The 25,389-nt window shown below is 39.0% G+C and overlaps 1 protein-coding gene and 1 long non-coding RNA gene across 3 annotated transcripts in view; one reads left to right on the forward strand and one right to left on the reverse strand.

Moving 5' to 3' along the window:
• Positions 1-908: 908 nt before the first annotated feature.
• On the forward strand, positions 909-11,961 carry LOC120228512. The gene is made up of 3 exons (XR_005527519.1): positions 909-984; positions 1,371-1,746; positions 11,791-11,961. It is a non-coding gene; the product is annotated as an uncharacterized LOC120228512 (long non-coding RNA).
• TMEM156 (transmembrane protein 156) overlaps positions 2,665-25,389 on the reverse strand; it is a 43,917-nt gene continuing 21,192 nt past the window's right edge. The window contains exons 4-7 of one of the 2 annotated variants that reach the window (XM_039226954.1): positions 22,785-22,904; positions 19,574-19,657; positions 7,468-7,570; positions 2,665-4,679 (exon numbers count right to left, since the gene is read on the reverse strand). In XM_039226954.1, coding sequence (XP_039082885.1) covers positions 4,667-4,679; positions 7,468-7,570; positions 19,574-19,657; positions 22,785-22,904 — 320 coding nt within the window. In that variant the 3' untranslated portion in view covers positions 2,665-4,666. The remainder of the gene's footprint in view (positions 4,680-7,467; positions 7,571-19,573; positions 19,658-22,784; positions 22,905-25,389) is intronic. The other variant, XM_039226955.1, reaches the window with a different exon arrangement.

The raw sequence follows: 25,389 nt of genomic DNA on the forward strand, positions 1-25,389 counted from the left end.
GAAGGGGAGGAATGAAGTTTTTTTTTAAAGTCACTATTTGCTATGAAGCATTTCAGGGAGAGAGAGGGGAGAGACAGAGAAAGAGGCTCTGGTTTGTACTAAAAAGGAATTAAAATAAAAAGCAGACTCCAGGACCCTGGACAAAGGAGCCCTTGTCTTAATTTCAGTTCTGTCACTGACAAGCTCTGTGATGTGAACTTGGATGAAACCCTCAACCTCCAAGGCTTCCGTTTCCCCAGCTGTAAAATGAAGGAGTTAACCAGATGATCTATAAGATTTCCTACAGCTCAGACATTCTATGACTTTACGAAATAAAATAGATATTAGATCTTATATTCAGCAGGCAACAGAAGCCAACTTTTGGCTGGAAACTTAAGCAGGAAAAGGATCTTTTTGCAAAGGTATTATTGGTAGCTCACAGACTCAAAGGGAAGGCTAGAGAACCAGGCTGTGAACCAAGGGAGTTTGGTGGGAGTTCGGGGTGTATTGGGGGAGTTTAAAAGCAGGAATGACTCAACTCTGCTGCTGGAGTGAATAAGCTCCAGTCATTTTTCTCTCGCCGGTACATCATTGCACCTATAAATCAAAGTCCTGATACAGAAGGTCAAATTGGTCTAGCTCTGGCCACACATCATCCTTTGGCTGATTAGCAAGAAACTTTGATTTACAGTCTCATCAGGACATTGTTCCAGGGGCTCCTGGGTGGCTCAGTGGGTTAAGCGTCCGACTTCAGCTCAGGTCATGATCTCACAGTTCGTGGGTTTGAGCCCCACGTCGGGTTCTGGGCTGACTGCCAGCTCAGAGCCTGGAGCCTGTTTCAGATTCTGTGTCTCCCTCTCTCTCTGACCCTCCCCTGTTCATGCTTTCTCTCTCTCTCTCTCTCTCTCTCTCTCTCTCTCTCTGAAAAGAAAAAAAGACATCTTTCCATGGGTAGACATCGTTCCTTGGGTGAAAGGTAATTCCGTAAAAGGAAACTGGCATAAGGTAATGAAAGAAAGATAATGACTACTATGTGGCTCTTCACTACAGATCTACTTGCTTTTATAATATCAGACACTGATACCACTCTTCTGTGTGAGAATAGATGGGCTATTTTTACAGTCCATCTGAAAATAAACATAATGTTGGAGGGAGACGATGTTGTCGTGACAACTTTGTGGATGGATACCCATCATGAAAGTTTGGGCACCAACACATGCTTGAAGAAGAGCCTTAGCACACCTTAAGAGATTGTTCTGGGCAGGGAGGGGTGGGGTGGAACCAAGCCTGTGTTTTATTTTTAAATGCATCTCACTGTACGTCTCCTTGGAATTGAGGAGGAACATTCACACGGGCACCTGACAGTCTTTCTTCTTCTTCCGTGTTTACAGAGCCCTGTTTTGATTCTGATGGTCAATTCCTCTCTCCTCCTTAAGAACCAAGCAAATCTTGATTCTACTATCCTACTATCCCCAGTCATTGATTGGTTTAAGAGTGTGTCTGTGATCCAATATCCGATGCTCTGACATGAGGAGAAATCTGGAGAGCCTTCTTGTAATGGTTTCTTTACTCTTAAAAAGGACATTGTGGAATTAGGGGATGATTGCTGGTGCTGTGGTATCACCGTTTAATCTCTTCTTGAAACTGGGAGAGGGACAAAGCCAACAAGTTGATGATGGCAGAGAGGAAAGTGGAGGAAAACCTTGGGTGCTTTTTTGAGTTCTTGAATTTGCCAACTGGAAGCACCTTCTTCAGAATTCCTGTTAGGTAAGACAACAAATCTTTTTATCTTTTAAGGCATTTTGATATGGGCCTGTTATTATTTACAGATGAAAGCATCTCATCTTAGGGCACCTGGGTGGCTGAGTTGGTTGAGTGTCCAACTCTTGATTTCAGCTGGGGTCATGATCTCTCGATTTGTGGGTTTGAGCCCTGTGTTGGTCCCTCGCTTGCACTCTGTCTCCTTAAAATAAATAAAACGTTATTTTTTAAAAATTTTTAATTAAAAGTAAAATAAAAAAAGAAAGTATCTCAACTGATACCCTGCAAAATAATTTTCTTCCAGTAAGCAGCAATATTAGATCCATATTTCCCTCTGGGAACAGCCTTAACTCTCAGGGAGGAAAATAACTCACCAAGAGGATTTTGTGAAGTAGTATTTCTACCAAAATGTTCTGATTTCCCCCTTCCCATAATGCATACTTCGTCTTGTCTTTCAAATCACAGAAGCTTCTAGACTACATTGTCTTTACTAAAGTGTATGATTTCCAGTTTACAGACGGTTTTTTAATGCATCTTTGGTTAATGTCACACCTCTAGGTTAATTGATAACATATCTTATTTAGATTTTAAAAATGTTAGAACTTTCTTCCACTCACTGTCCTAAGATCACAACCCATCAGAATAGCACCAATAGTTAGAGATGATTAAGAAAGATGTAGACAGAAAAGAGAAGTAAAATTAAAAAGAAACAGAGAAGGAAGTAATCAAACTCAATTTATGAGAATAAACGCCATAAAATTGAATCCAAGTCTTTATTCTGCCATGTGTTACATGAAGGGAAAGAAATATAGTCGGGAGAGTAAAAAAGAGAAAGACAGACAGACAGACAGGAGCCATTTACTGCCAGAAGGAAAAAGAAAAATGCAATCCATATAATATTTGTCTTTTGTAAAATTTGCTTTTATTAAATATAGACTAGGTACAAAAGCATATTTTATATACTTCAATCTATGACTGAATCCACATATTGGACCAGAGACCACAGGCAAATTGGTGAGCTTCTCAGGCCTCAGTTCCTTAGGGACAATGACACTTGTTTCCAGGAATCATTGTAAGGAAGAAGTACGACTATATATGGCATGTGCCTGATGTACAGGGGGCCACTTTATCCAAATTGCTCTTTATCCAAAAAATATGTATTAAGAACCTTCTGTAAGCCAAGTATCATACCAGCTGCCAGGAATATTATGGTAAGCAGAATCAGTCTAGAAAGGGAGACAGACATGAATTAATAACCATGAAAATAATTGTAAGTAACAGACAGTGAAAGGGCTATGAGGGCTGAGAAAGTGTATACTTGGGAAATTCTACCTCTCCAGAAAGATCAGGAAAAACTGTGGTCGACACTGCTTAAAGCCACCTTCTTGAAAAGCCTATCCTGCTCACTCCCAACTGGAAATGATTCTACTGGCCTGTGAATTCTCAGCAGGAAGCATGGAGCCCATGGATGACATTTATCTTACCCTATTGTGTCTAGCATCATAGCCAGCAGTAGCATGCCCTGTTTCCTCTGCTAGATTATAGACTCTTCACAGGCAGACACCAGGCCATCTACATGTTTGAATACTTCACAATATCTATTAAAATCTATTATTTCAATAAATAAGTGAAATTAGCTTTCAGGAAGCTGCCATAATTTCATGGAATTTGAAACTTAATTTATGCCTTTTGTAAGCCGAATTCTCATTGATTTCCAAGTCATTTGTCTGAACGTAATAGGCAATGTTCAAGGAAACAATATTATTTGGCCTCTTAGAAATTGTATAATATCTATCCCTCAAGGAGTGTGATACCCCTCAACTCCTGCTGAATAATCACAGACCTGAGCCTGACTCACCTATTAATCACATTTACAGGACAATAAAAGTGAGTCTAGTAGAATTCCATTTGCCAAATCTTCAATCCCTAAATTTTATGATTAGAATCTCAGTTTGTGATCTAGAAAAAGAAAGGAGAGGAGAGGAAGGGAGAGGAGAGGAGGGGAGGAGAGGGGATGGGGGAGGAGAGGGGATGGGGGATGGGGAGAAGATACCAAAAAACCCTCTGTGTGCTGAATCATTCATTCCTGTTAGGTTGCTTAATATTAAATCTGATCCTACCGTTAAAATCTAGAAATCTGCTTAGAAAAGCAATTTTAATCATATAATGATGTCAGGAGATTAAATTCTATCTTAACTCTGGAAAGGTATTTTTCTATTTTTCAATGTTAAGAGATTGTCTATATGTGCTCTTATTGTAATTAATAACTATAACTACTCTTGACATCAGTGGTGGCTATAAGTAATATGAAAGCTGAAATAATCAGAAGGAACATTTTGCTATTATCGTTAAATATTCAAGTTTCACTTAGGATTTCCCTTAAAGTCATTTGATTTTGGTATCTGTGAATTTTTTAAAGTATCCTCAGTGCCCAAAGGAGGCAAAGTTTATAAATCCCAACAAATACATAAACAAACAACCCAGGCCCTCTTATGTAATCTGCCAAACAGAAACAATCTCTCTGTATAGGAAAACCCATCAAATCAGATTCTGTAATGTGGGCTAATGAGAGAAAAGATTTTCATCCTTGACCTTGGTTTTTAGTTCCTTTAAAAATCAAAATCTTGAGGCCATTGTAAGTTGTGTAATGATGGATAAGTGAGGAGAGTAAGCATTCCATTGGTGTTTTTATGGGTTTCATCAGCTTGTTTTCCATGACTCGATGGCTTCATGAAAAAACTCTCATTTCTTTGACCTTGTGGGTCAAATGAATGCTCCTGAGCCAGTTTTCCTCAACCAGTTAGCATTCATACTGTTTCCCATTGTGCATTCTCAGCTGGACCCATATATTGGCTAGTTAATTCATTACTGAAATAAAATGATGAGTATTCTTCAAAAGGGTTTAGTCCAAATGGTCCAGAGGAATTCAGAGGGATATTCTGAAGATAATAGAAAAAAAAGACAAATATTATTCATGGAAAAATGTTAAGTATTACTTGAAAAGAATCAATGGAGAATGATTTTTAAACTGTTTATTTAAACTCTGTCTTATAAGAACATCAAAAATCTTCTCAATATCACTGATTAAGAGTTCTCTCTAACCCTGTGTTAGGCGATGGAGCCTCCATTATGAACCTAGGAAGACAGTGTGGCTAGTGGTAACAAACATCTCAGCCTAGGACCCAGGAAAGTAGGGTTTTCTCAAGCCTCTGCCACCACAGTATCTTTGGGTTATTGTCCTCTTCCATAAAAGTGTAAGTGTTCATACAGGTTTCTTTTCAAGAGACACAGAAGTTGGGACTTAATCATTCATTCAACAAATACTTATTGGACATCTATTATATGGCAGGCAACATTTCTGCTGAATGAGCCGTCTCTCCATTATGCTCCCTGAGTCCCCTGTGAATACCTGTATCATGTTATTGGCACTCTATTGGAATTAGGATTCCTCAATCTGATTTCTCCAATGACTGCAAGTTATTTTGCCAATGAGGAGCAGAATTCTTGGCATACGTTAGGTGCTCAAAAAGGATTTGGTGAATAAACAAAGGGGATCTCTTCATCTGCAAGGTTGAGCTTCCCAGAACGAGGACCAGAATGAGAGTTATCAAGCATAATGTTTCATTAAAACAATCACATGATTACATTAGAGTCGACCTAGCAATTTCTAAGCCAACAGCAGACTCTGATTCCACTAAGACCCAAACACTAAGACCTGCTTCTCTCTAGTCCTGAACACAAATCTATCCCTGGCACTCCACTTCCAGTTTGACATTATGAGCCATCTACACTCTGTCCCTTTGGTTGCCTCTCTAGATCTGCACTCCACTTTTTTTCCACTCTGCTCCGGTGTCTCTAGCTATGATTGGGTTTGACCAATGGGAAGTACCAGCACATTGGAGAAAGAGAGAACAGCCAAACTGAGATACTTATTCTCTCTCTTCAGGGCAATTGCAGGTTGCTGTGTCACTTGATCAAAAGTCACAGACCTTATCAGCAGCCCTCCCCACATATTGTGTGTGTGTGTGTGTGTGTGTGTGTGTGTGTGTGTGCACCTGCCCCTGTGTCTATCTCTCTGGGTTCCTTGCCCCTTAGTCTTAGGGACAGTAGCAGTGCCCCATTGTTAACTAGTTTTAGGGTGCTGCACTCTCTTTTTGGGTTTTCCCACATCCTAGCTTAATATTAAACTCACCTCAAATGATTCAGTTTGAGTATACTATTGGTTTCCTGCTAGAATCTTGACTGATAACTACCCAAGTATCATGAAGAATAAATGACCTAGTAATACACACACACACACACACACACACACACATACACACACACATTGGACTATTACTCAGCTATAAGAAGAATGAAATCTTGCCATTTGCAATGACATGGATAGACCTAGAGAGTATTATGCTAAGCAAAGTAAGTCAGTCAGAGAAAGACAAATACCCTATGATTTCACTCATATGTGAAATTTAAGGAACAAAGCAAACAAACATGGGGGAAAAGAAAAGAGAGGAAAACTGAGAAACAGACTCTTAACTATAGAGAACAAACATGGTTACCAGAGAGGAGGGGAAGGTGGTTTGGGGGTGAAGTAAGTGATGGGGATTAAAGAGTACACTGTTCTGATGAGCACTGGGTGTTGTATGGAGGTGTTGAATCACTAAATTCTACAACTAAAACAAAGGCTAGATCGTTTACTCTTATCACCACAGAGCACAATGAAAGAATACTAATAAATGCTAATGTCTCTCCTCTTCCCTGTTACAATTTTTATACCCCACCACAGCTATCAATAGTACCTTAACATAACAGCTACTTAATAAGTATTTGTTGAATGAATGATGAAAGATATGAAATGAAGATGAAAAATATTTCTAAGAGGAGTGCCTGGATGGCTCAGTTGGTTTAGCATCAGACTCTTGATCTCAGCTCAGGTCTTGATCTCAGGGTCATGAGTTCAAGTGTCACATTGAGTTCCATGCTGGGTCTGGAGCCTACTTAAAAAATACAGTGAAACTTTGATTTGCAAGTATAATTCATTCCAGAAACATGCTTATAATCCAAATCATTCATATATCAAAGCAAATTTCAAGAACCATTGGCTCAGTTGTAATCATGTGATGTTCAGTATCATGTACTACTTGTATTGCAGACATTGTTCATTTATCAAGTTAGAATTTATTAGAAATGTTTCCTCATCATGAGGAACACTCACAGACAAGTTATTCACAATCCATATATACATTTTGAAAGCGCTTCTGACCATAGTTTGGGATTCAATCACATGAAAATCAGTGTACATGAAATTTATTATCAGATGTTATATTTAGGGAAGTTTTTAATTTCAGTAATTGAGGGTCATTAGGTATTCTGGCTTTATAAATTTACATTCTCTCTTTTCTCATGTTTTGACTGAAAGAATGATTGGCCTCCTGGAATTATATATGATCCAGCCCTAGGAAGAAACAGCCAAAGGATGAGCTAACGTCTCAGGGGCCCATGTTGTTTAATAGGCTAAGAGATTAGTTTATTGGTCCTTCCTAGACCTCAGAGAAAATAGTGATTTTATTTCATGCCATCTAATTCATATGAACTGCTTTTGCAAGTTCATCACTTTCTGTCTCCTACACCAAGACAGAAATGAAGTTTGAGGTAAACTGTATCTCCTTGGATCTTTCATGTTCATAATGAATAAAGGCAAATCATCAGTAAAGCCCAGTCTTCACTCACCGTGTATACTGATCTTGCAGATGCATCGTGGAAGTAACTTCTAGTTCTGGTATTGGAGGAAGCACTTTCTTGACCTGAGTCAAGGGCAGTCTCTGCTTGGTCCCTATTTTTTAAGAAGGAAAGCTGTTCTAGTCTGTACGCAGTCAATAGCAGTGCAAAAACAGATACAACACTTTCCCGTATACTAAGAGAACCATGCCCTCCATCTAGCAAGGATATTGGCAGTTTCCATCACTGGCTAGATTTCCTGTCTACAACTGTGACAACTTTAACCCATTTCTCTCAACTCTGTTTCTCTCATGTCTCTTCCTCCACCCAACTTCCTGAGCACAAGACCTGCAGCATAGTTAAAGGGGGAGCAAAGTAGAGAAAAACATTCTTTGTGTTCAATGCCAAGTAGAAAGAGAAGAACTTCAGTATGGAAACTGACTACAAACATTTCCTTTCTGCATTTGTTAAAGTAGTTCCCTAAGGAGAATATCAAGGACATCTCTGATTTCAGGGACAATTTTAACAAGAAGCCAAATTACAAATCAGATGAATTCGAATCTGGCCTCCTTTTCTAGGACTATGTGACATCAAGTCCTTCTAATATTATCTTCAGCTGACATCAAGGTAGGAGATGAAATTTCAGATCCATGGCATATGGAATTTCTTTCATTCCACTGAGATCTGGGGTCTTGCTTTTCTAGTTTTTATACTGAAACTTGAGTTTTACATAATACATGTAGTTTTTGCTTCACAGATGTCTCTTCTTTTTATACAAAGCCCTGGACACGAATGGAAATGAGGTGACCTATAATTTAAAGAGAAGTTTGAGTAGCTGCTTCTTAAGAAGACAAATCAAAAAGGAAGATTTAAGTGTAATCAAGAATATGATGCTTAGCAAAGGAAATTAAAAAAATTTTTTTAATTTCCATATGCATCAAAAAAAAAAAGAATATGATGCATCTTATCCATGAAGATGATTAAACACTGGTATAGGTTACCAAAATGGAAATGCTGTCAAACCATCCATCAGAATTATATTCTTTTAATCAGGAAAAAATTTAATTAGAAAGACTTACATTGGATTCAATTTTATGAATGAGGAATACAGTCACATGACTAAAATTTTATAAACTGGGGGGGATATCAAGCAAAACATCTCCCTCTTTACCCCATTTCCCACAGACAGGCACTTTCTACCACATCTCATAATTCTTTCCCTTCTCTCCTTCCTCTGCCACAGGAAATCAAGGTTTTTAGTTTTTTGTTGATATATAGATGATAGATGATGATTGATAGATAGATAGATAGATAGATAGATAGATAGATAGATAGATAGATGATAGATAGATATAGATGATAGATTTATATGTTTATATGTACATATACGTTATTTTTGTCTTTACACAATGATAACATACCTTACACAGGTATGTATATTTAATGATCTATCTCAGAGATCTTTCCCCATAAAATCTACCTCATTCTTTTTTACAGCTTCCTGGTATTCCATAGTATGAATATATCATCATGTCTTAAAGCACTTTCCTATTAGATTGTGTCTATTCTGGTATTGTAAACATACTAGCAATAAGCATTGTATACATGTTATTTCTCTCCTAAATTAGTAATCCATAGGAGAAATCCCTAGAAATAGAATTGCTGGCTCAAAGGGCTTGTACATTTGTAACTTTGATAGTTATTGCCAAATAACATATCACAGAAGTTGTAGCACATTAGCCTCTTGGTTTACCTTAGTAAAGTATGACAGGGCGAGTGCCTACTGCCCCTGGCCGCACTGTGTGATGTCAAACTTCCAGGTTTTTACCAATTTGGTAGATGAAAATGGCATTTCAGTAGAGCTTTATTTTGCATTTCCACCTGAATGTAAGCTCAACAGAGATCTTTGTTTGGTTCACTGCTGTGTCTCCTATCCCCAGAAGGGCAACATTATTGACATATAGTAGACATCAAAAAAAAAAAAAAAAAAAGTCTCTTGAAAGAATTTATTCTGAATGAGATTGAACAACTTTTCATATATTTAAGAGCCATTTGTAGTTCCTTTCCTATAAACAGTCCATTTTTATCCTTTACCCATTTGCCTACTGGGTTATAGTCTTTTTTCCATCAATTATTAGGAATTCCTTATTTACCAGGAAAAATTGCTTATCATATGTGATGGACTGCAAGTAACTTTTCCCTAATGGTTTTTACTGTGTTCATTCTTTTTCATACAGTCAAATTTATCAGTCTTTTAACTGAATTTTGTGCTATGGATTGAAAGCACTACTTTGTGGTTATAAATGGATTCTACTGTTGTTTCTCCTATTACTCTTATGGTTTCATGTTTACATTAACATTATTGATACATTTGAAATTTACCCTAGTAGTAGTGTGAACTCTGGACTAAGCACATTTTTCCTCTAGATGGTTATTCAGTTGTCACATCAGCATTCCTTCAATAGTCCTTCTCTTTCCTTGATTAGATATACCCCTTTTATCATTTACTCAAGTCCTAAACTTTCTAATTTTTCATTAAATATTTTTGTCTACTTACGTATCAGTACCATGGTGGAACAGATACTTCTCTTCTATATGTTTCTATGTCAATTTTTTTCCTGGCTGTTACTGACATTTCATCAGGATATTAAAATGACCTTGTTTATGATTTAGGAAGAACTGGTATCTTTATATATTCATCTTCCAGTTCAAGAACATGATATACCATTTGTTGTTGTTCAAGTCGTTTTTATGTCTCTCAGGAGCATTTTTCTGAAGTTTACTTCAGAAAGGTCTTATATGTTTCTTAATACTAATTTTATTCCTAGTTATTTTATCTTTTTATGGTTGTTTTAAATGCAGTACATCTTCTAATTGGTTGTAGTAAATATGTGAATGCTATTGATTTTTTTGTATTATTTTTGCACCCTGCCCCCATTGAATTTTAATTTTAAAGAATGTTTTTAGAGAAATTTGTTAAATTTTCCAGGTATACAAAGTGATCCTTTTACCTTTCCAATTTTTTAACCAGTATTTCTCTCTCTTACTTAATTGTGTTGGCCAGTACTTCGAAGACGGTGGTAGGTAAAGTGGAAATACTGGACATTCTAGAAAATTTCTGACTTTAGCTAGGCATGCTTTTAGTGTTCCCCTAGTAAGTGTGATTCTGGGTTTTTGTTTGAGACAGATATGTTTTATCATGTTAAGGAAGTACTTGTTTATGTTATTTTTAGGAGACTTAGGAACTTTATCTTTTTTTAAACTGAGCTGCTACTGGATTATTCTGCTAATATTTGTTTAGGATTTTTGCACATAAGTATATAAGTAAGATTGCTCACTGATTTCATTTTAGACACAATCGTTCTTAGTTTTAAATATTACTAATGTTGGTATGCCTTAATGGCTCAGTTGATTAAGCATCCCACTTTTGATTTCTCATGATCTCATGGTTCATGAGTTCAAGACCCATGTCAAACTCTGCATCAGGCTCTGTGCTGACAGTGTAGAACCTGATTGGGATTCTCTCTCCTCTCTGCCCCTCCCCTGCTCACTCACACATGTGCTCTTTCTCAAAATAAATAAATACACATTTTAAAATATTTTCAAAAAATGAAATTCAGTTTCTAGAACTCTGTCCCAAATCTACTGAATTACAACCTCCTTTAGAAATGGTCCAAGAGCCTGACATTGTACAGACATCAAAGTAATTCTGATGCACATTTGGCTTCAGATTGAACTTACCATGCAGATAATTGCTTAGACAATCTCTGACAAAGCATCTTATAATATTCAGAAGTTGAGATTTAAAGATAGTTCTTCTTAAAATTAAAATATCAAAAAAACTATTCATGAAATTAATTAATTGCCAAAGAAAATTAACAGAGCTCTTTTGGTTAGAAAGCCAACTACTCATAATTTGCTGATTCATTTGGTTTGCTGATGTTGTATAATATGATATACATAATTTACTACAGAATGCTATTATCTGTCAAAATGATTGCTAGTTACAAGTAACTCTCTAATGGTACATTATATTCTGTTTCTCCTAGTACCCAAGGACATGTAACTCATATGCTAATAGAAAAACTTCTGAAAAATTGATAAAAAGGCCAAAAGGTAGAATATATGTCATTTTAATGCCTTCTTCAGAATAGCTAAGATGGGTGGGATATTTTTCTAGTTCTACACCAGGAAATAGAGTTTCTTTCAAACAATATTAATTCACCAACACTAGTTAAGGCAGCAGAAGGAGTCAAGAATATCTTAAAACTTCACAGAAGTCTATTCATGAATTTGTCAAAGGTCTGAACCAAACATTTCTTTGACTTTTTTCAGGAACCTCAGAAGAGCCTAAAAAATTAAAAAGAACCTCAATATGAGTTTTGGCCTGCCTGAATCTAGTGAACAAAATGGATTTCCAGTGGTAGAAACTTTGATTAAAAATAAAACTCCATGCTTTATGTTCTTGAATAAACCCCTGTCACACTGGCTATGACAGTGTCCACATTGTCTCTGATATTTCTTTTTCTTTTATTTCTCTTTTTTAAATTTCTATCACTTTTCAAAAGTGCTTTATATCTATGACATCTGGTGTATAACCTCAATTCATCCTTCCAAAGTAATTTTTGATTCCCACTGAGTAACAGAAACTTGCAAGGTGTTTTCTTCTCTTTGTTCCTGATGATTTTCATGTCAAAGACAAGGTACTTCTCCCACAGTGAAGGTACATCTAAAACTTCCTGATCCTAGCCAGGATCTCTTGACTGCTTAGAGAATTTGTCCCATCAATATTTTATATTCATATTTCCAAAACTTTTTCAGCTATCCTTGGTTATGAAATTGGAAAACCAAAATAGCTAAAAACAAAACAAAACAAGGAATAGTAAACAGGACTAGGTATCCATACCATATATGATTCTGTGACCTCTATTTCCCCGATAGTGAGTTTATTCAATTTTGTTGTAATTGCTTATTTGTCTGTCTCCTTGTGTGCAAAGGCTGTATTTTATGCACAGTTATATACCCCAGAACCAACCTTGCGGTAAGACACATAATAGGTAAAAATACATGTTGAATGACTGAAAGAATATCATCTAACTTCTTTGTGCCTCATTTTTCTTAATAAAAGTGTATGAGTACAAGCTGTACAGGCAGTCAACTCTGGGGTGCCTCCGAGGAACTTGGAGATAAGGAAAATAAGATTGTCCTCTGAGAGTTAGTCTATAAAATCAACTCATAATCACAACAGAAGCATCATCTTCAGAAATCATTCCCAGGCCAAAGGCAATTAAATTAAATTAAAAGTGCTGTGTTAAACGAGCCATGAGGCTATCCCTAAAATGGGGAAGAAAGCCTTTCAAGCTGTGTTGGCAAAGGAATCTGCTTTAAGGCCTACCAAACAAGCCTTGGCTGTGATTTGACTCCCCACATGGTTTTGTCCGAGGAGAGAGGGCACATGTGTTAGCTGTCAGAAGTGTTTTGGTCCATATTTTCTATCAATTGTAATACTTGTTATGAATTAATAACTGGCCTTCTTATAAATCGCTGTTGTGAGCTGGATTACATCATGGATCTTTTTTGGTGAGGCGCCATTGCAGGAGGCTGTGCTTCCAGGCCTGGAGAAAGCTTCCAGGCCTGGAGAAAGGTGCCGGAGCAGGTGACTTCCCCTATGTGAGGCACCTGGATTGCCATGTGGGTGGAGCTGCTAGGTGGCCTCACTCTCAGGGGGTACTCACACCTGAACTTCCTCATGACCATGACCTCGGCAAAGCTAGTATGTGCCTTGAAGCTCAAAGGAAGAAACTAAAGGTAAGGGTAAATGAGGTAATAAAGGTATGTTTTGATGTCGTTTGAAAAATAGAAAGCACTACTAAGTGCAAAACAGGATATTTTTACAAGCATCTTTTTAAGCCCACTTGACAGGTCTGCTTGGAATTTAATAGGACTACATTTTGCTCAGCAGGGGTGGGCTGTGGATGGCTAACCTTGGAAACGGTGACCTCAGTGCTTCCTTCCTCTCCTTGTACTTTGGGAGATTCAGCCATGACTTAGTGGAGACAATGGTAATAATGTCTAAACTTATCCACAAAGTACTTGCTTTCTTTATAAGAGCTTCTCCAGAAATGAAGGAATTCAAGTTAACCTTCACAGATCACTGTAGTCAAGATGGATGCAGAAGTTCTCAGATGGTTTGGTGATTATTACTCAGTTCTCTAATCTGGCTCCAAGAAAACCTTTCAGTCTTATTTCTTCTTATTGCCCTAGGAACACAGAACTTCAACACTGCGATGCACCCTTCTGACCTTTTCATCACATAAAAACATTGGCACTTTTGTGCAAGCCCAAGATAGCTCGTTGCTTTGTAGGGCTAATAGAACCAATTATGGTAGCTTAAAATAGATTTCCATTATTCAAGGAGCCAACTCTCTACTATGTTCAAAGCTCCATCTGTTATTGTTAACAGTGATCCTAAAACCACTCAGCTGTTCCAAATCTGGCCAGTGTGAAAATCAAATGAGGACGGAGAAAATACATGACTGCAAAATTACCTAGAATTAACAACTAAAGAGAACAGACAGCTGCCAATATTCTGAGCCATTGTCTCACTTGCCAGTTTGTTCACACTCCAAGGGAATGAAACTGATCAAGTGTTTAAAAGTTATAATTTAGAGGAGGAAAGTTTTTGAAAGGTCTTTGTAAGACAGCAGCAGCCATTCTTTCAATATAGTCAATGTAGAGTTGTATTTATTTAACAAATATGTATTGGGTACCTGCTATGTCCCCTCATATGCATGATGCTGTGAGCTGGGGATGCCGTGATGAATATATCAGGTGGAGTCCCTGATCTCAAGGAGCTAACTGGCTCATGGAAGCCACATCAATCAAATAATAACACAATAAATATATAAAATAACAATAGTGATAATGGCCACAAAGTGAGATTTGTGGCATTATGAGGCTGTGTGATATAGGGAATTGCCCCAGTTAAGGGGGTCCAATATGACTTCCCTGAAGAAGTGTTAGCTGAGCTAAGATTGGAAGGCTCAGTGGGAGGAGAGGAGGTCTGCAGGGAGTGGCTACTCCCTTTAGGCAGGGAAATTCTGTACAAAGATGGAGATATTTATCTGCACGTGTTTTATCTTCAGCTCTTCTGGACCTAGCATAAAAGGCTATCACATAAAGGCAATGAACAGATGAATCATGTTCATCAATGAATGAACAGATAAGTCATCCTATTCTGCCTACAGATTCTTCACGCTTAAGAAATTCTTCCTGCGTGGAAACTCACCCTCTGCATTCTGATCTATTCTGTAACCCACCAGATGGCTGCAACCTTTACTGTTTTATGAACCCAAATCCATAGTTTAGGAGTCATAAATGCTACCGCTAAGCAAGTAAAAATTAAATTTCCATGTTACTTTGCTTGGTTGTTGGACATCTGGCACAAGTAATTTATCTTCTGCTGGAAATCGAAATCTGCTTAGTCTTTATTATGCTGGCCATAAACATGTTGCAAATTGTAATTTTACATTGCCATTCATTTTATTTGAGGGTAATACAAATGACTGGGTCATCCACTTACTTTGGGCATTTAGTAATTCTCTTTCGCAATAAAATTCCGTTTTCTTCACTTCGTGGTCCCCGAGAACCCACTCACGTTAACTGCAAAAAACATTTCACTAATGCTGAAATGTTACCTTGCGGGTGACTCACACCATCACACACAAGCTCCTACAACCCTATACAGTGTAGAGAAAATGTTTCATCTCAGTTTTTTTTGTGTTAATGTAAAAGAGCAAAGAGAGTTGTGATCCATGGCTTGACCCAGCAGGAGTAAACTCCCCTGGTCACCATAGTCAGTAAGGGGTGTGCCGGAAAGCCTGCTAGACATAACTGAGTTTGAACCCTCACTCTGCTAGGAACTGCTTATAGGTTACCGAAACTCTCTTAATTTCAGTTTTTCTCATCAGGAAAAAAGCAAGATTCTTGTGAAATGAAATAATATGATGTCTATGAAAGTTGCCTGACAGGTGTTTATAGCTGAATCAGGTGTCCCTTCTCCTAAGGCAACGAGGGGTAGAATTCCTCTAACTGTGTTGTCAGCTCTGTGAAAGCAGAGACTGTGCTGGTTTGCGCCCCTGCCCATCAGTGCTTAGCATGATGCGTGGCCTTTCGTCAGTGTTGCATAGATTTGGGTTGAATATTTGAAGGTGAAGAATTTCAAGATTTAAAGATTTCACCATTTTCTTTTCTTTTTTTTCTTCTTCTTTTTTTTTTTTTTTTTTTTTTGGTAATGTTTATTTATTTATTTAGGCTTGGGAGGGGGAGAGAATCCCAAGCAGGCTCTGCGCCATCAGCGCAGAGTCAGACTCAGGGCTCAATCCCACGAACCAGGAGACCATGACCTGAACCCAAGTTGGATACTCAACTGACTGAGGTGCCCAGGTGCCCCAAGATTTCACCATTTTCGATGGGCACAGAGTGGGAGGTGACACGAGCCCCTCACTGGCCCATGCAGCGGGAGTAAGTAGAAGCTCTAGTCCTAGAAACCTGGTGTCATAGATATTTAGTTACTGGCTATCCAACACGTGGACATCTCAGGGTGCTCTCAAGGATGCAGGAGGCCAGAGGGCAGATATTCCTGCTTCCTGGCATCAGGGTACCAATCTGTGACCTGTACTCAGTCAACCAGGTAGGTCTCCTTGGGGCTTGGCATCCTGGACAGTGATACAAAGCTGAAATGGTCAAAGAGCAGCTCTGGAAGCTCGGAGGGAGTGTTCAGTGGTGGTGACCTGAACAGAGACATGCTCACCAGGTCATTCTCATTGTGACCTTGGCTGTATTTTTGGCTGCCTGGCCTCCCTTAACTCCTGTTTACTTTTCAACCTCTGAATGCCAAACACTCCTGTTGTTTCTATGGGTTACTTATCGGTTTTCCAATATGTCTCCTTTCTTCCAACCCAGCCACGTTGATTGTTACTGTTTGCCTCTGATGATTCGGGTCCTAGTCCACTGCTCCAGCCCCTTTGGTCAGCTGACAGTGATCAACCCTTTAAACACTGTTTCTAGGGATACATTTCAAAGTTACTTTTGCATAGTTCTCAAAACCTCTTCTTCAAGAAGGTCAATGTATTTCATTATTCTTTGATAGCCTTACCAATTCTGCAGAATGAGTTATATGTTCTTTAATGAAGCAGGATTATGTGCCCTCTGATCACTTTCCCTTTGTTTCGCCTTTCCCAAACCCCAAGATTAGTTCCTTGCTCATCTGCTCTTTTTACTTCATACTCATTTCCCCTCAGGGTTTATTTGATTTAGTAAGGCTTTATTGTGCACAAATTACGTGCTAGATATTATGCTAGGGACAAGGATCCAAAGATGAATAAGACAGTCATCACCTGTGTGAAGGTGACAATCCACTGAATAAAATGGAAAGTAGATCGATGTCAAGAGAGGCAACTTAAGCCATCTCGTGTCTCAAAGCCAGGAAGAAGATATTAGAGACACATAAATCTTGGGATTTGATTCTGTGTGCCATCGCTTTCGACAGCAATGAGACACACATACTCTCCCAGTGTTTGCTCTGCTCTGGAGCATGCTGGGCACTGTGCAATGCCAAGGGCTGGGTAATCTGTCTCTATTTCTCTCTCATCCTTTTGAGGGTGTGAGCCTATCTATCTCTGTGTGTACATGTGTAACAACACTTACTTCATAATACTTGAACAATACATATACACTCTCTCCAGAGAGACCTCTGGAAGGTACAGTTTGAAGCGACAGCAAGGTGCTCTGCTGAATGTGACTGCAGTCACTGCTCCCTTTGAACAATTTTTTTTTTTTTTACTAGTGTTACTGCTTCTCCAGAGAACCATGCTGGCACATTTTTTCCTTACATTCTCACTGCTGCCTATAATCCATCATTACAAAGAGAGGCCTTAAAAACGGCACTCAAGGGAGACATTATTTCCTTTCCATTTCTCTCTCAGAAAGAGCAACTTATAATAGGAGGGGAAAAATTGCATTTAGGTTAAAGGATTATAAATAACAAGAAAGAAACTGCTTCTCCCCTCCAACCTCCCTTAAGATGCTAAGCCTCAAAAGGACTCTTGATTTTTTTTTAAAAGGCCATCACCCCTTGGCTTGCTCTAAACATTAATATTATATACCTGGTCATAAAGCTAGAGGATTTTTAATGAGAGCTATTAAAGGCAACGGATGGCTGAGACAGTTTCCTCTGGTGAATGAAAATCAAAGGCTCGTAAATACAACTTGTGAGGTTAGTCTTGTGGTTAGCTAGTACTTTAAATTTGCAATTCCCCTGATTATATGAGTTGGCAGGGGGACTATTGACTTTTCCTCAGACAAAACTGCAGGGCTCAAAATTATGACTTGAAAAGAGAGAGGATCAGGATTCCTAAGGCCCCTGGAAAGCTCCGCAGAACTAGGTTAAAACATTCCTGTTGCAGGAATGTACTGCCTAAGAGGCAAAACAGAGGAAATACCATTTTCTCCCTATAAAAAATGAATTTGGACATCTGAAACAACCTTGTGATTTTAATTTCATCAATCCAACAAAACTGTCACTGACCTCACAAACCACACTCACCCACACTGAGTTAGTTTCAAATGATCACTGAGCTAACTGCTTAATATTAGCCATAGGTTGGGGCGCCTGCGTCTGGGTGGCTTAGTCGGTTAAGCAACCAACTTCGGCTCAGGTCACAATCTTATAGTGTGTGGGTGCGAGACCCACATCGGATTCTGTGCTGACAGCTCAGAACCTGGAGCCTGCTTCTGATTCTGTGTCTCCCTCTCTCTGCCCCTCTGCTGCTCATGCTCTGTCTCTCTCAAAAATAAATAAACATTAAAGAAAATATTAGCCATAGGTTAGTATTTAACTGCTAACACTGAGAAGAGAAAGTCTGCATTTCTTTTTAATTGAGTTCTTTAGGGGCACCTGGATGACTCAGTCGGTTAAGCCTCCGACTACGGCTCAGGTCATGATCTCACAGTTCGTAGGTTTGAGCCCCGCATCGGTCTCTGTGCTGACAGCCAGCTCAGAGCCTGGAGCCTGTTTCGGATTCTGTGTCTCCCTCTCTCTCTGACCCTCCCCTGCTCACGCTATTTCTCTCTCTCTGTCTCTCTCTCTCTCTCTCAGAAATAAATAAAACATGTTTTTAAAAATTTAAATTGAGTTCTTTAGGTGCATTCCATCCAATTTTCCCTCAAGCTAGGGGTCCAAGTACCTGCTAATCTAAATAGGTAAGAAAAGCCTTGGGAGCACAGTCCCCAGGAAATGCTGTGCACGGATCTGCATGTGGCTGCGATGTGGTTACCACAGGGGCCCGAAGCTTTGTTCAGTTTCCTTTCATTTTTGAAAACCGTTTATACACCAGACTTGAAGCTTCCTCTTACCTGACTTCTCACAAAGTATGAAGGAGCCGTAGAAAATATCACTCATAATTCTGTGATTTTCCAAGAGTAGAGGATAGGATGCCTCCCTGATGAAGGAGAGGACTTTGCCCATGTCACATTCTCCCTCTCTTTCTTTTTAATATGATTTGACAGTTTGAATTCAGAAGGAGGCTTCGCAATTAGGAGATGGAACCACAGTGTCTGTGCTAACAGCTCCCTTAGCTGCTCTAATTAGGGTTCCCTTATTCCACTTCTGTTTGCTGGAGAGGACAGGGGACTTTTTAATTGGGGCTATTAGAAGTTCTCTTTACACAATGACACCCTTTGCTAAGTGAAAGCTCCAGCGAAAGCCATGCCCACTCTGCAATTACTCCTTGCGATTCTGAGGAATAATGGTATCTTGTCTCATTTAAAAATAAATCTGAAGCTGATTCCTTATTGCTTTCTCTCCTCTGCCTACTCACATGCATTTCTTCTTGCCAATTAGACAAACTTTCCATTATTTAAGGAGCTAGTTTTGATCATGACTGTCCCCTGATAGTAAGACATATTAAACTGGATTTCATTTGCCCACAGCTCCTTTTTTTTCCAGATACAAGGCTAATTTAAATGAGCTCAGATCATTCGATCTTGGGTCTACAGTGAAATGGTGAAGCGCTGGGATTTTCAAAGCCGTGCTCTGTGTGCACATTATAGAACTCACCTGAAATAACCCGCACGTCCAATGTTCGTGGTTTCTCAGAACCCTTTCCTCTTAAGAGAACAGATGTACATTTGTATTTATGACCTATTCCAAGAAAAGAAATTAAATACTTAAGTGATAAACAAGCACATTCTTAATATATATCCCCCATGTTGACTCAAAGATTACCAAGGAAAGTGGGCCTTTCACAACAGGGTCAGGAGTAACAAGACATTAAGAGCTTTCCTTATTAAGTTCTTTTCCATGAGCAAATACAGGCTCTTTCTAAAACAAGCGATTTCTCCACTACCATAAATGTGATCATGCCATCTCCTCTAAAGAAAAGCACCAGCTCTTATGTATAGGATATTATATTATTTACATTATTATGTATACATAGATACGTATGAATATTTAATGCATATTTATTTTTTTTATGTCTATTTATTTTGAGAGAGAGAGAGAGTACAGAGAGAGAATCCCAAGCAGGCTCTGCATCATCAGTGCAGAGCCCAATGTGGGGCTCAAACTCAGGAACTGTGAGATTATGACCTGAGCCGAAATCAAGAGTCAGACACTTGACTGAGCCACCCAGGCACCCCTTTAATACATAATTAATATTTAATGTCCTAAATGATGTGATGTTTTTCATTACTTTACATGTTTGTATTTGTAAGGCAAGCCTTCAAAAGCCACTGCTCTGGCATTTGCGTAGATGTTTATAAGATATTTACTCCCCACTATTGGTTTCTTTCTAGACATTTTCTCCATCTGACTCCTATCTCTCTTTCCTGATATCCAGTTAAATGGAAAAATGGATCAAGAAACTCAAAGCCACGTGCTATTTGCAAATAACATATTTATTTAAAATGATATAATTTTTAAAACTAGAAAGACCCCTTGGGGCACCTGGTTGGCTCAGTTGGCTTAGCTTCTGATTCTTGATTTTACCTCAGGTCATGATCTCACAATCGTGAGTTCAAGCCCCACATCAGGCTCCACGCTGGGCATGGAGCCTGCTCCAGATTCCCTTTCTCCTTTTCCCTCTGCCCCCCTCCCACATCCATGTGTGCACTCTCTCTCTCGAAAAAGAAAAAAAACAACAAATAGAAAAACCCTACATCTTAATTCTGATATTTTATTAACTGTATAACTTTGGAAAAAACATTTAATCTCTCTAAGGCTCAGAGTTTTTTTTTTCATCTATAAATGAAAATAATAGTACATACCTGTTTAGTTTCTTTGAGAATCTAGTAAAATACTTGTGAAAATGCTCTGAAAATAGTTATTCTACAAATATACAAGGTTGATGATATTATTATATATTAGCCTTATATACAATGATAAGACTTGATATGAAACTGCTTTCAGAAATACTTGCAACAAATACATAACCTAAAAAGTTAATGGTACCTTCATTCCAACCCAAGGACAACCATTTGTCTGCCTACTGAGATGACCAACACAGCCTTGCCTGGTAAAGAATGTAAGTCTTGGGTGTCTGGGTGGCTCAGTTAGTTAAGCATCTGACTGTTGGTTTCGGCTCAGGTCATGATCTCACAGTTTGTGAGTTTGAGCCCTGTGTCGGCTCTGCACTGACAACATGGAGCCTGCCTGGGATTCTCTCTCTCTCTCTCTCTCTCTCTCTCTCTCTCTCTCTCTCATTCTCTCTCTGCTCCCTCCACCCCGCTCATTCTCCTCATTCTCTCTCTCTCCCTCAAAATAAATAAAGACTTTAAAATAATTTTTTTTAAAAGAGTCTTAGGAAATACTCCAGCCATCCCAATACTACTCTCCCTTTTTGAGAACTACTAGACACTGTGATAAACTTCTTCTAGAACCTCTTTAACTCAATCCTTGCCTGTGTGGTAATGGTGATTATTCTTGTTTTACAGAGGGGGAAAATGGGATATTTAGATCCAGTAAATAACTTGCTCAAAGTCATATAACTGATAAGTGATAGCACTAAAATTCTATCCTATCCACCTATCTCCATAGCCTCTTCTCACAATGATACATTTTAGACTGTCTTTAAGAGACCATATACTCATAAACTATTGCTCAGGCCTAATATTCAGCCAGTAAATGTATGGACATACCCCAGAAGTGTCAGTATGTGCATGGGTACACAGCAGAAGAGTCAGTATATGCATGGGTACACACCAGAAGGGTTGATATATGTGTGGATACACACCACTAGGGCCAGCTGAGTAGTTTACAGTCAATGTCCATCCTGATAGATGGATGCCTGTGTCATACAAAATTTTTTTTGAGAGAGAGAGGGTATGTGTGTGTGTGTGTGTGTGTGTGCACACGCGCGCACAAGCAAGTGGGGGAAGGGCCCTGGTTGAGGCAACTTTGGCTCAGGTCATGATGAGTTTGAGCCCCACATCGGGCTCTGTGCTGACAGCTCAGAGAGAATCTCAAGCAGGTTCCACACCCAGCACAGAGCCTGATGCGGGACTTGAACTCAGAACCATGAGATCATGACCTGAGCCAAAACCAAGATCAGATGCTTAACTGAATGAGCCACCCAGACACCCTAAATTAAATATTTTTAATATCATCCCTAATGCCTGATTTCCAATTTAGTTTTGCCTAAAATCTACTGACACCCTTCCACTTATTAAAGATTGACTCCTACTCACACTCATCACCTAGAGCCACTCTGCTCAAGATCTCCAATTCTGAAATTCTTTATCCTACTCCCTATTCTTCTACGTCTTTTCTGCCTTCACTGCCACTGAGCCTCTGCCCCATCTCCAGCCCTTTCGAGCTCCTGCCTAGCTTGTCCTCCCCTCTATTCTCTTGTCTGAGCAGAGAAAGACACATGAAGCTTCTTGAATGCTGACACTGTGTGCTACTTATGCTTATATTCCTTGGGTAACCTAGAACTGCCACTTACACACAGTAGGCACTCAATAAATGACACATTGAACTTCAAACAAAATGTAAATCTAGGGGCGCCTGGGTGGCTCAGTCAGTTAAGCATCCAACTTTGGCTCAGGTCATGACGAGTTTGAGCCCCACATCCGGCTCTGTGCTGACAGCTCAGAGCCTGGAGCCTGCTTCAGAGTCTGTGTCTCCCTCTCCCTCTGCCCCTCCCCCACCAGCACTCTGTCTCTCTCTCAAAAATAAATAAACCTTAAAACTTTTTTTTAAAGAACATAAATCTATAGATGAGACCCTAAATGGATTGTCCCAGACAATGGATTTATTCCTCAATACTTACTTTGCCACTTCCACACTCTTCTGTAGCTTTCAAGTATTTTATGGATAGTGAGGATGAGCAAAAATATAAAAACGACAAGAACTAAAACATACCAAGTGATCTTCATGGAACAAGTAAAATCTGCAAAAAAAGAAAAACAAACCCAAATATAAAACTACAATAAAATGATACAACAGAGAGAGAGAGGTGTGGGTGTATTCTAGTGCATATTCCCGCCTTAACTGAAAAAGAGAAATATCTAATGATCACTGTTATAGGGTCATTTGCTCTCCTGATTTCTTCCCTGATTTGTTAAATGAGTGGATTAAATGAAGAAATTCGACCGAGGAGCTTCCAAGGATTCATTTAGCTCCAAAATTCTAGGTTTAATTTCACTCACAGGTTATGCTGGTGGTAGTTTCCATGTAGTTGCTATCACTAGGGCTAGAACCACAAAAAGCAGAGTCCCAGTATCAGGGCCATTTGTAAATAACAACTGTGACCCTAGGCCAACCAGCCAAAAATTATGTCCTCAAATCGACCAAGACGTAGTGAGTGTAAGCAAGATAGAGAAGAAAGCAAAAGACAAAGAGAAAGGGCTGGACTGAGGCATAGAAGAGGCCAAAACAGATAAATAATCAGACTCCCCTTTCTGCACAGACTTTCACTGCAATGATTGGATCAAGTGCACATATTAATTAGACACACAATTACCCTAGCTTACATGTAATAAGCATACAGATAAAAGCTTGTTCAATCAAATGACAATAAGACATATGGGAAGGATAGCCCCCAGCCAGCAATTGTTTAGCACCGTCTCCTTTGGTGCCATAAAGAGAGACTGGCCAGCAGACCTAGGAATCAGTGACATAACAGATGGTGACCTCATCATGTCCAAGACATAGCTATGTACTGACTTCCCAAGCCACCCTGTGTACCCTCTTCCTTGCACACAAAACATAGTACTTACTCAAGTTAGCAGGAGATACAACTTGTTTATACCCTTGGATGTTTGTCCTTGTGAGGTTCATGATATGGGTACTCCTTTCACAGGGCCCACCCCCATGGGCAGATGTACACTGTATAGTCATCCAGCATTTATTTAGAGAAGAGACTGAATGGAGAAAAGGTAAAAGTTGACAGGAAAGGCAACCCGCAGCCACCCTCAAATCATCCCATGCCATCCGGCTGTCAACTTGCAGTCCTTGCTCAGTAAAAGTATGCAGGTACCCGGAATAGAAGACTTACAGTGCCAGCAAAAGCCACATTGGGCCCAATGGCCAAGGTGTCACTGGGCACCGATCAAGCTATGAAAAGAGAACCAAGCATTCACCAACTTTATGTAACAATAGCAGAATGGGCACAGGCCTGGCCCACCCACCCCAACCCTGCAGTCATCTTGAAGAGAAGCAAGGGGGAACAGATAGGAATCCGAAAAAAGACTGAATAGACCATTTAAATTATTGTTTCAGAGCAAATTTATCAGATTTGACTAAATTTAGTTTCACCCCCTGGCAGCTAGGGCTTTTAAGGGAGATCAAATTAGTCTATGCAAAGCAGAGTAAAATATGAATATATTTTAAATCTTGTACACATGGCAAACGGATATATTTTTTCCAGAATATAATACTACATACCTGTATACCACTGTTATCTTGCTGAATTATGGACCAAAAAAAGTCGTCAACTATGACTTCACTTTGACTAGCGTTTATAGGTTTTCTTCATTAACACAAAAAATTATCTTAAAACCATAATTATGGAAATGCTTAAGTTTCCTTTATGTTTTAGAAAATATGAAAAGCAATTAGACAGATACATTGAAATAAACATAACTTTTTAATAGTTATAATCCAAACCTCTTTATCTTTCAGATTTCATCACTGTTACGCAGCCCTTCCAAAGCCTACCTCCCAGGCTCACTTGAGCGTGAGGGAGCTGACCCCTCACACACACACAACTTGAAATACCCACTAACTGCAGAGGCTTCTGGCCCTGCAGACTAACTCAAAAGAGAAATTCCTTTGAAGCTTCATATTTTACTTTAAAAATATATACATATTATATAGTTGCATTTGCTTTAAGATATATACAATACTTGCTAAATAATTATATCTGAAAAATTAGAGCTTTTAAAGCATTCTAAGGCGATCTGAAAGGCTTCCATATGTCTGAAATATTAAAAAGCACAGCAACTTACTCTGCCATAGCACCTGTTGAATTGAATACGTTTGCTTGATCATTTTACATTCGTCTATTTTTGTGTCCCTAATGTTAGCACGTTGCTTGGGACGCAATAGGCACTTATTAAATGGTTATGTCATAAAGTGTTCTCAAAAGTAGCTTCCATGGGTGAAGCGGGGCACATTGCTTAGCAGAAAGGATCAAGTCTGGAAATTCAGAATAGGGTGCCCAGGAAGCTAACAAGCCTTAAAGAGAAGTAAGATATGTGTAAGTTTTATCTTTCGAACTCCTATCTTTCCCTCAGAGCCAATCAGTGACCCAAAGCACCTAACCTGCACTCTGCCTAGCTCCATGCGTTTCATGAAAAATCCAATTTCGCACCCTCCTACACTGTTGGAGGGAATGTAAACTGGTACAGCCCCTCTGGAAAACAGTGTGGAGG

This window comes from Hyaena hyaena, unplaced genomic scaffold (genome assembly GCF_003009895.1).
Source record: "Hyaena hyaena isolate Hyena2069 unplaced genomic scaffold, ASM300989v1 scaffold_24, whole genome shotgun sequence".
In the NCBI taxonomy this organism is placed as follows: domain Eukaryota; kingdom Metazoa; phylum Chordata; class Mammalia; order Carnivora; family Hyaenidae; genus Hyaena; species Hyaena hyaena.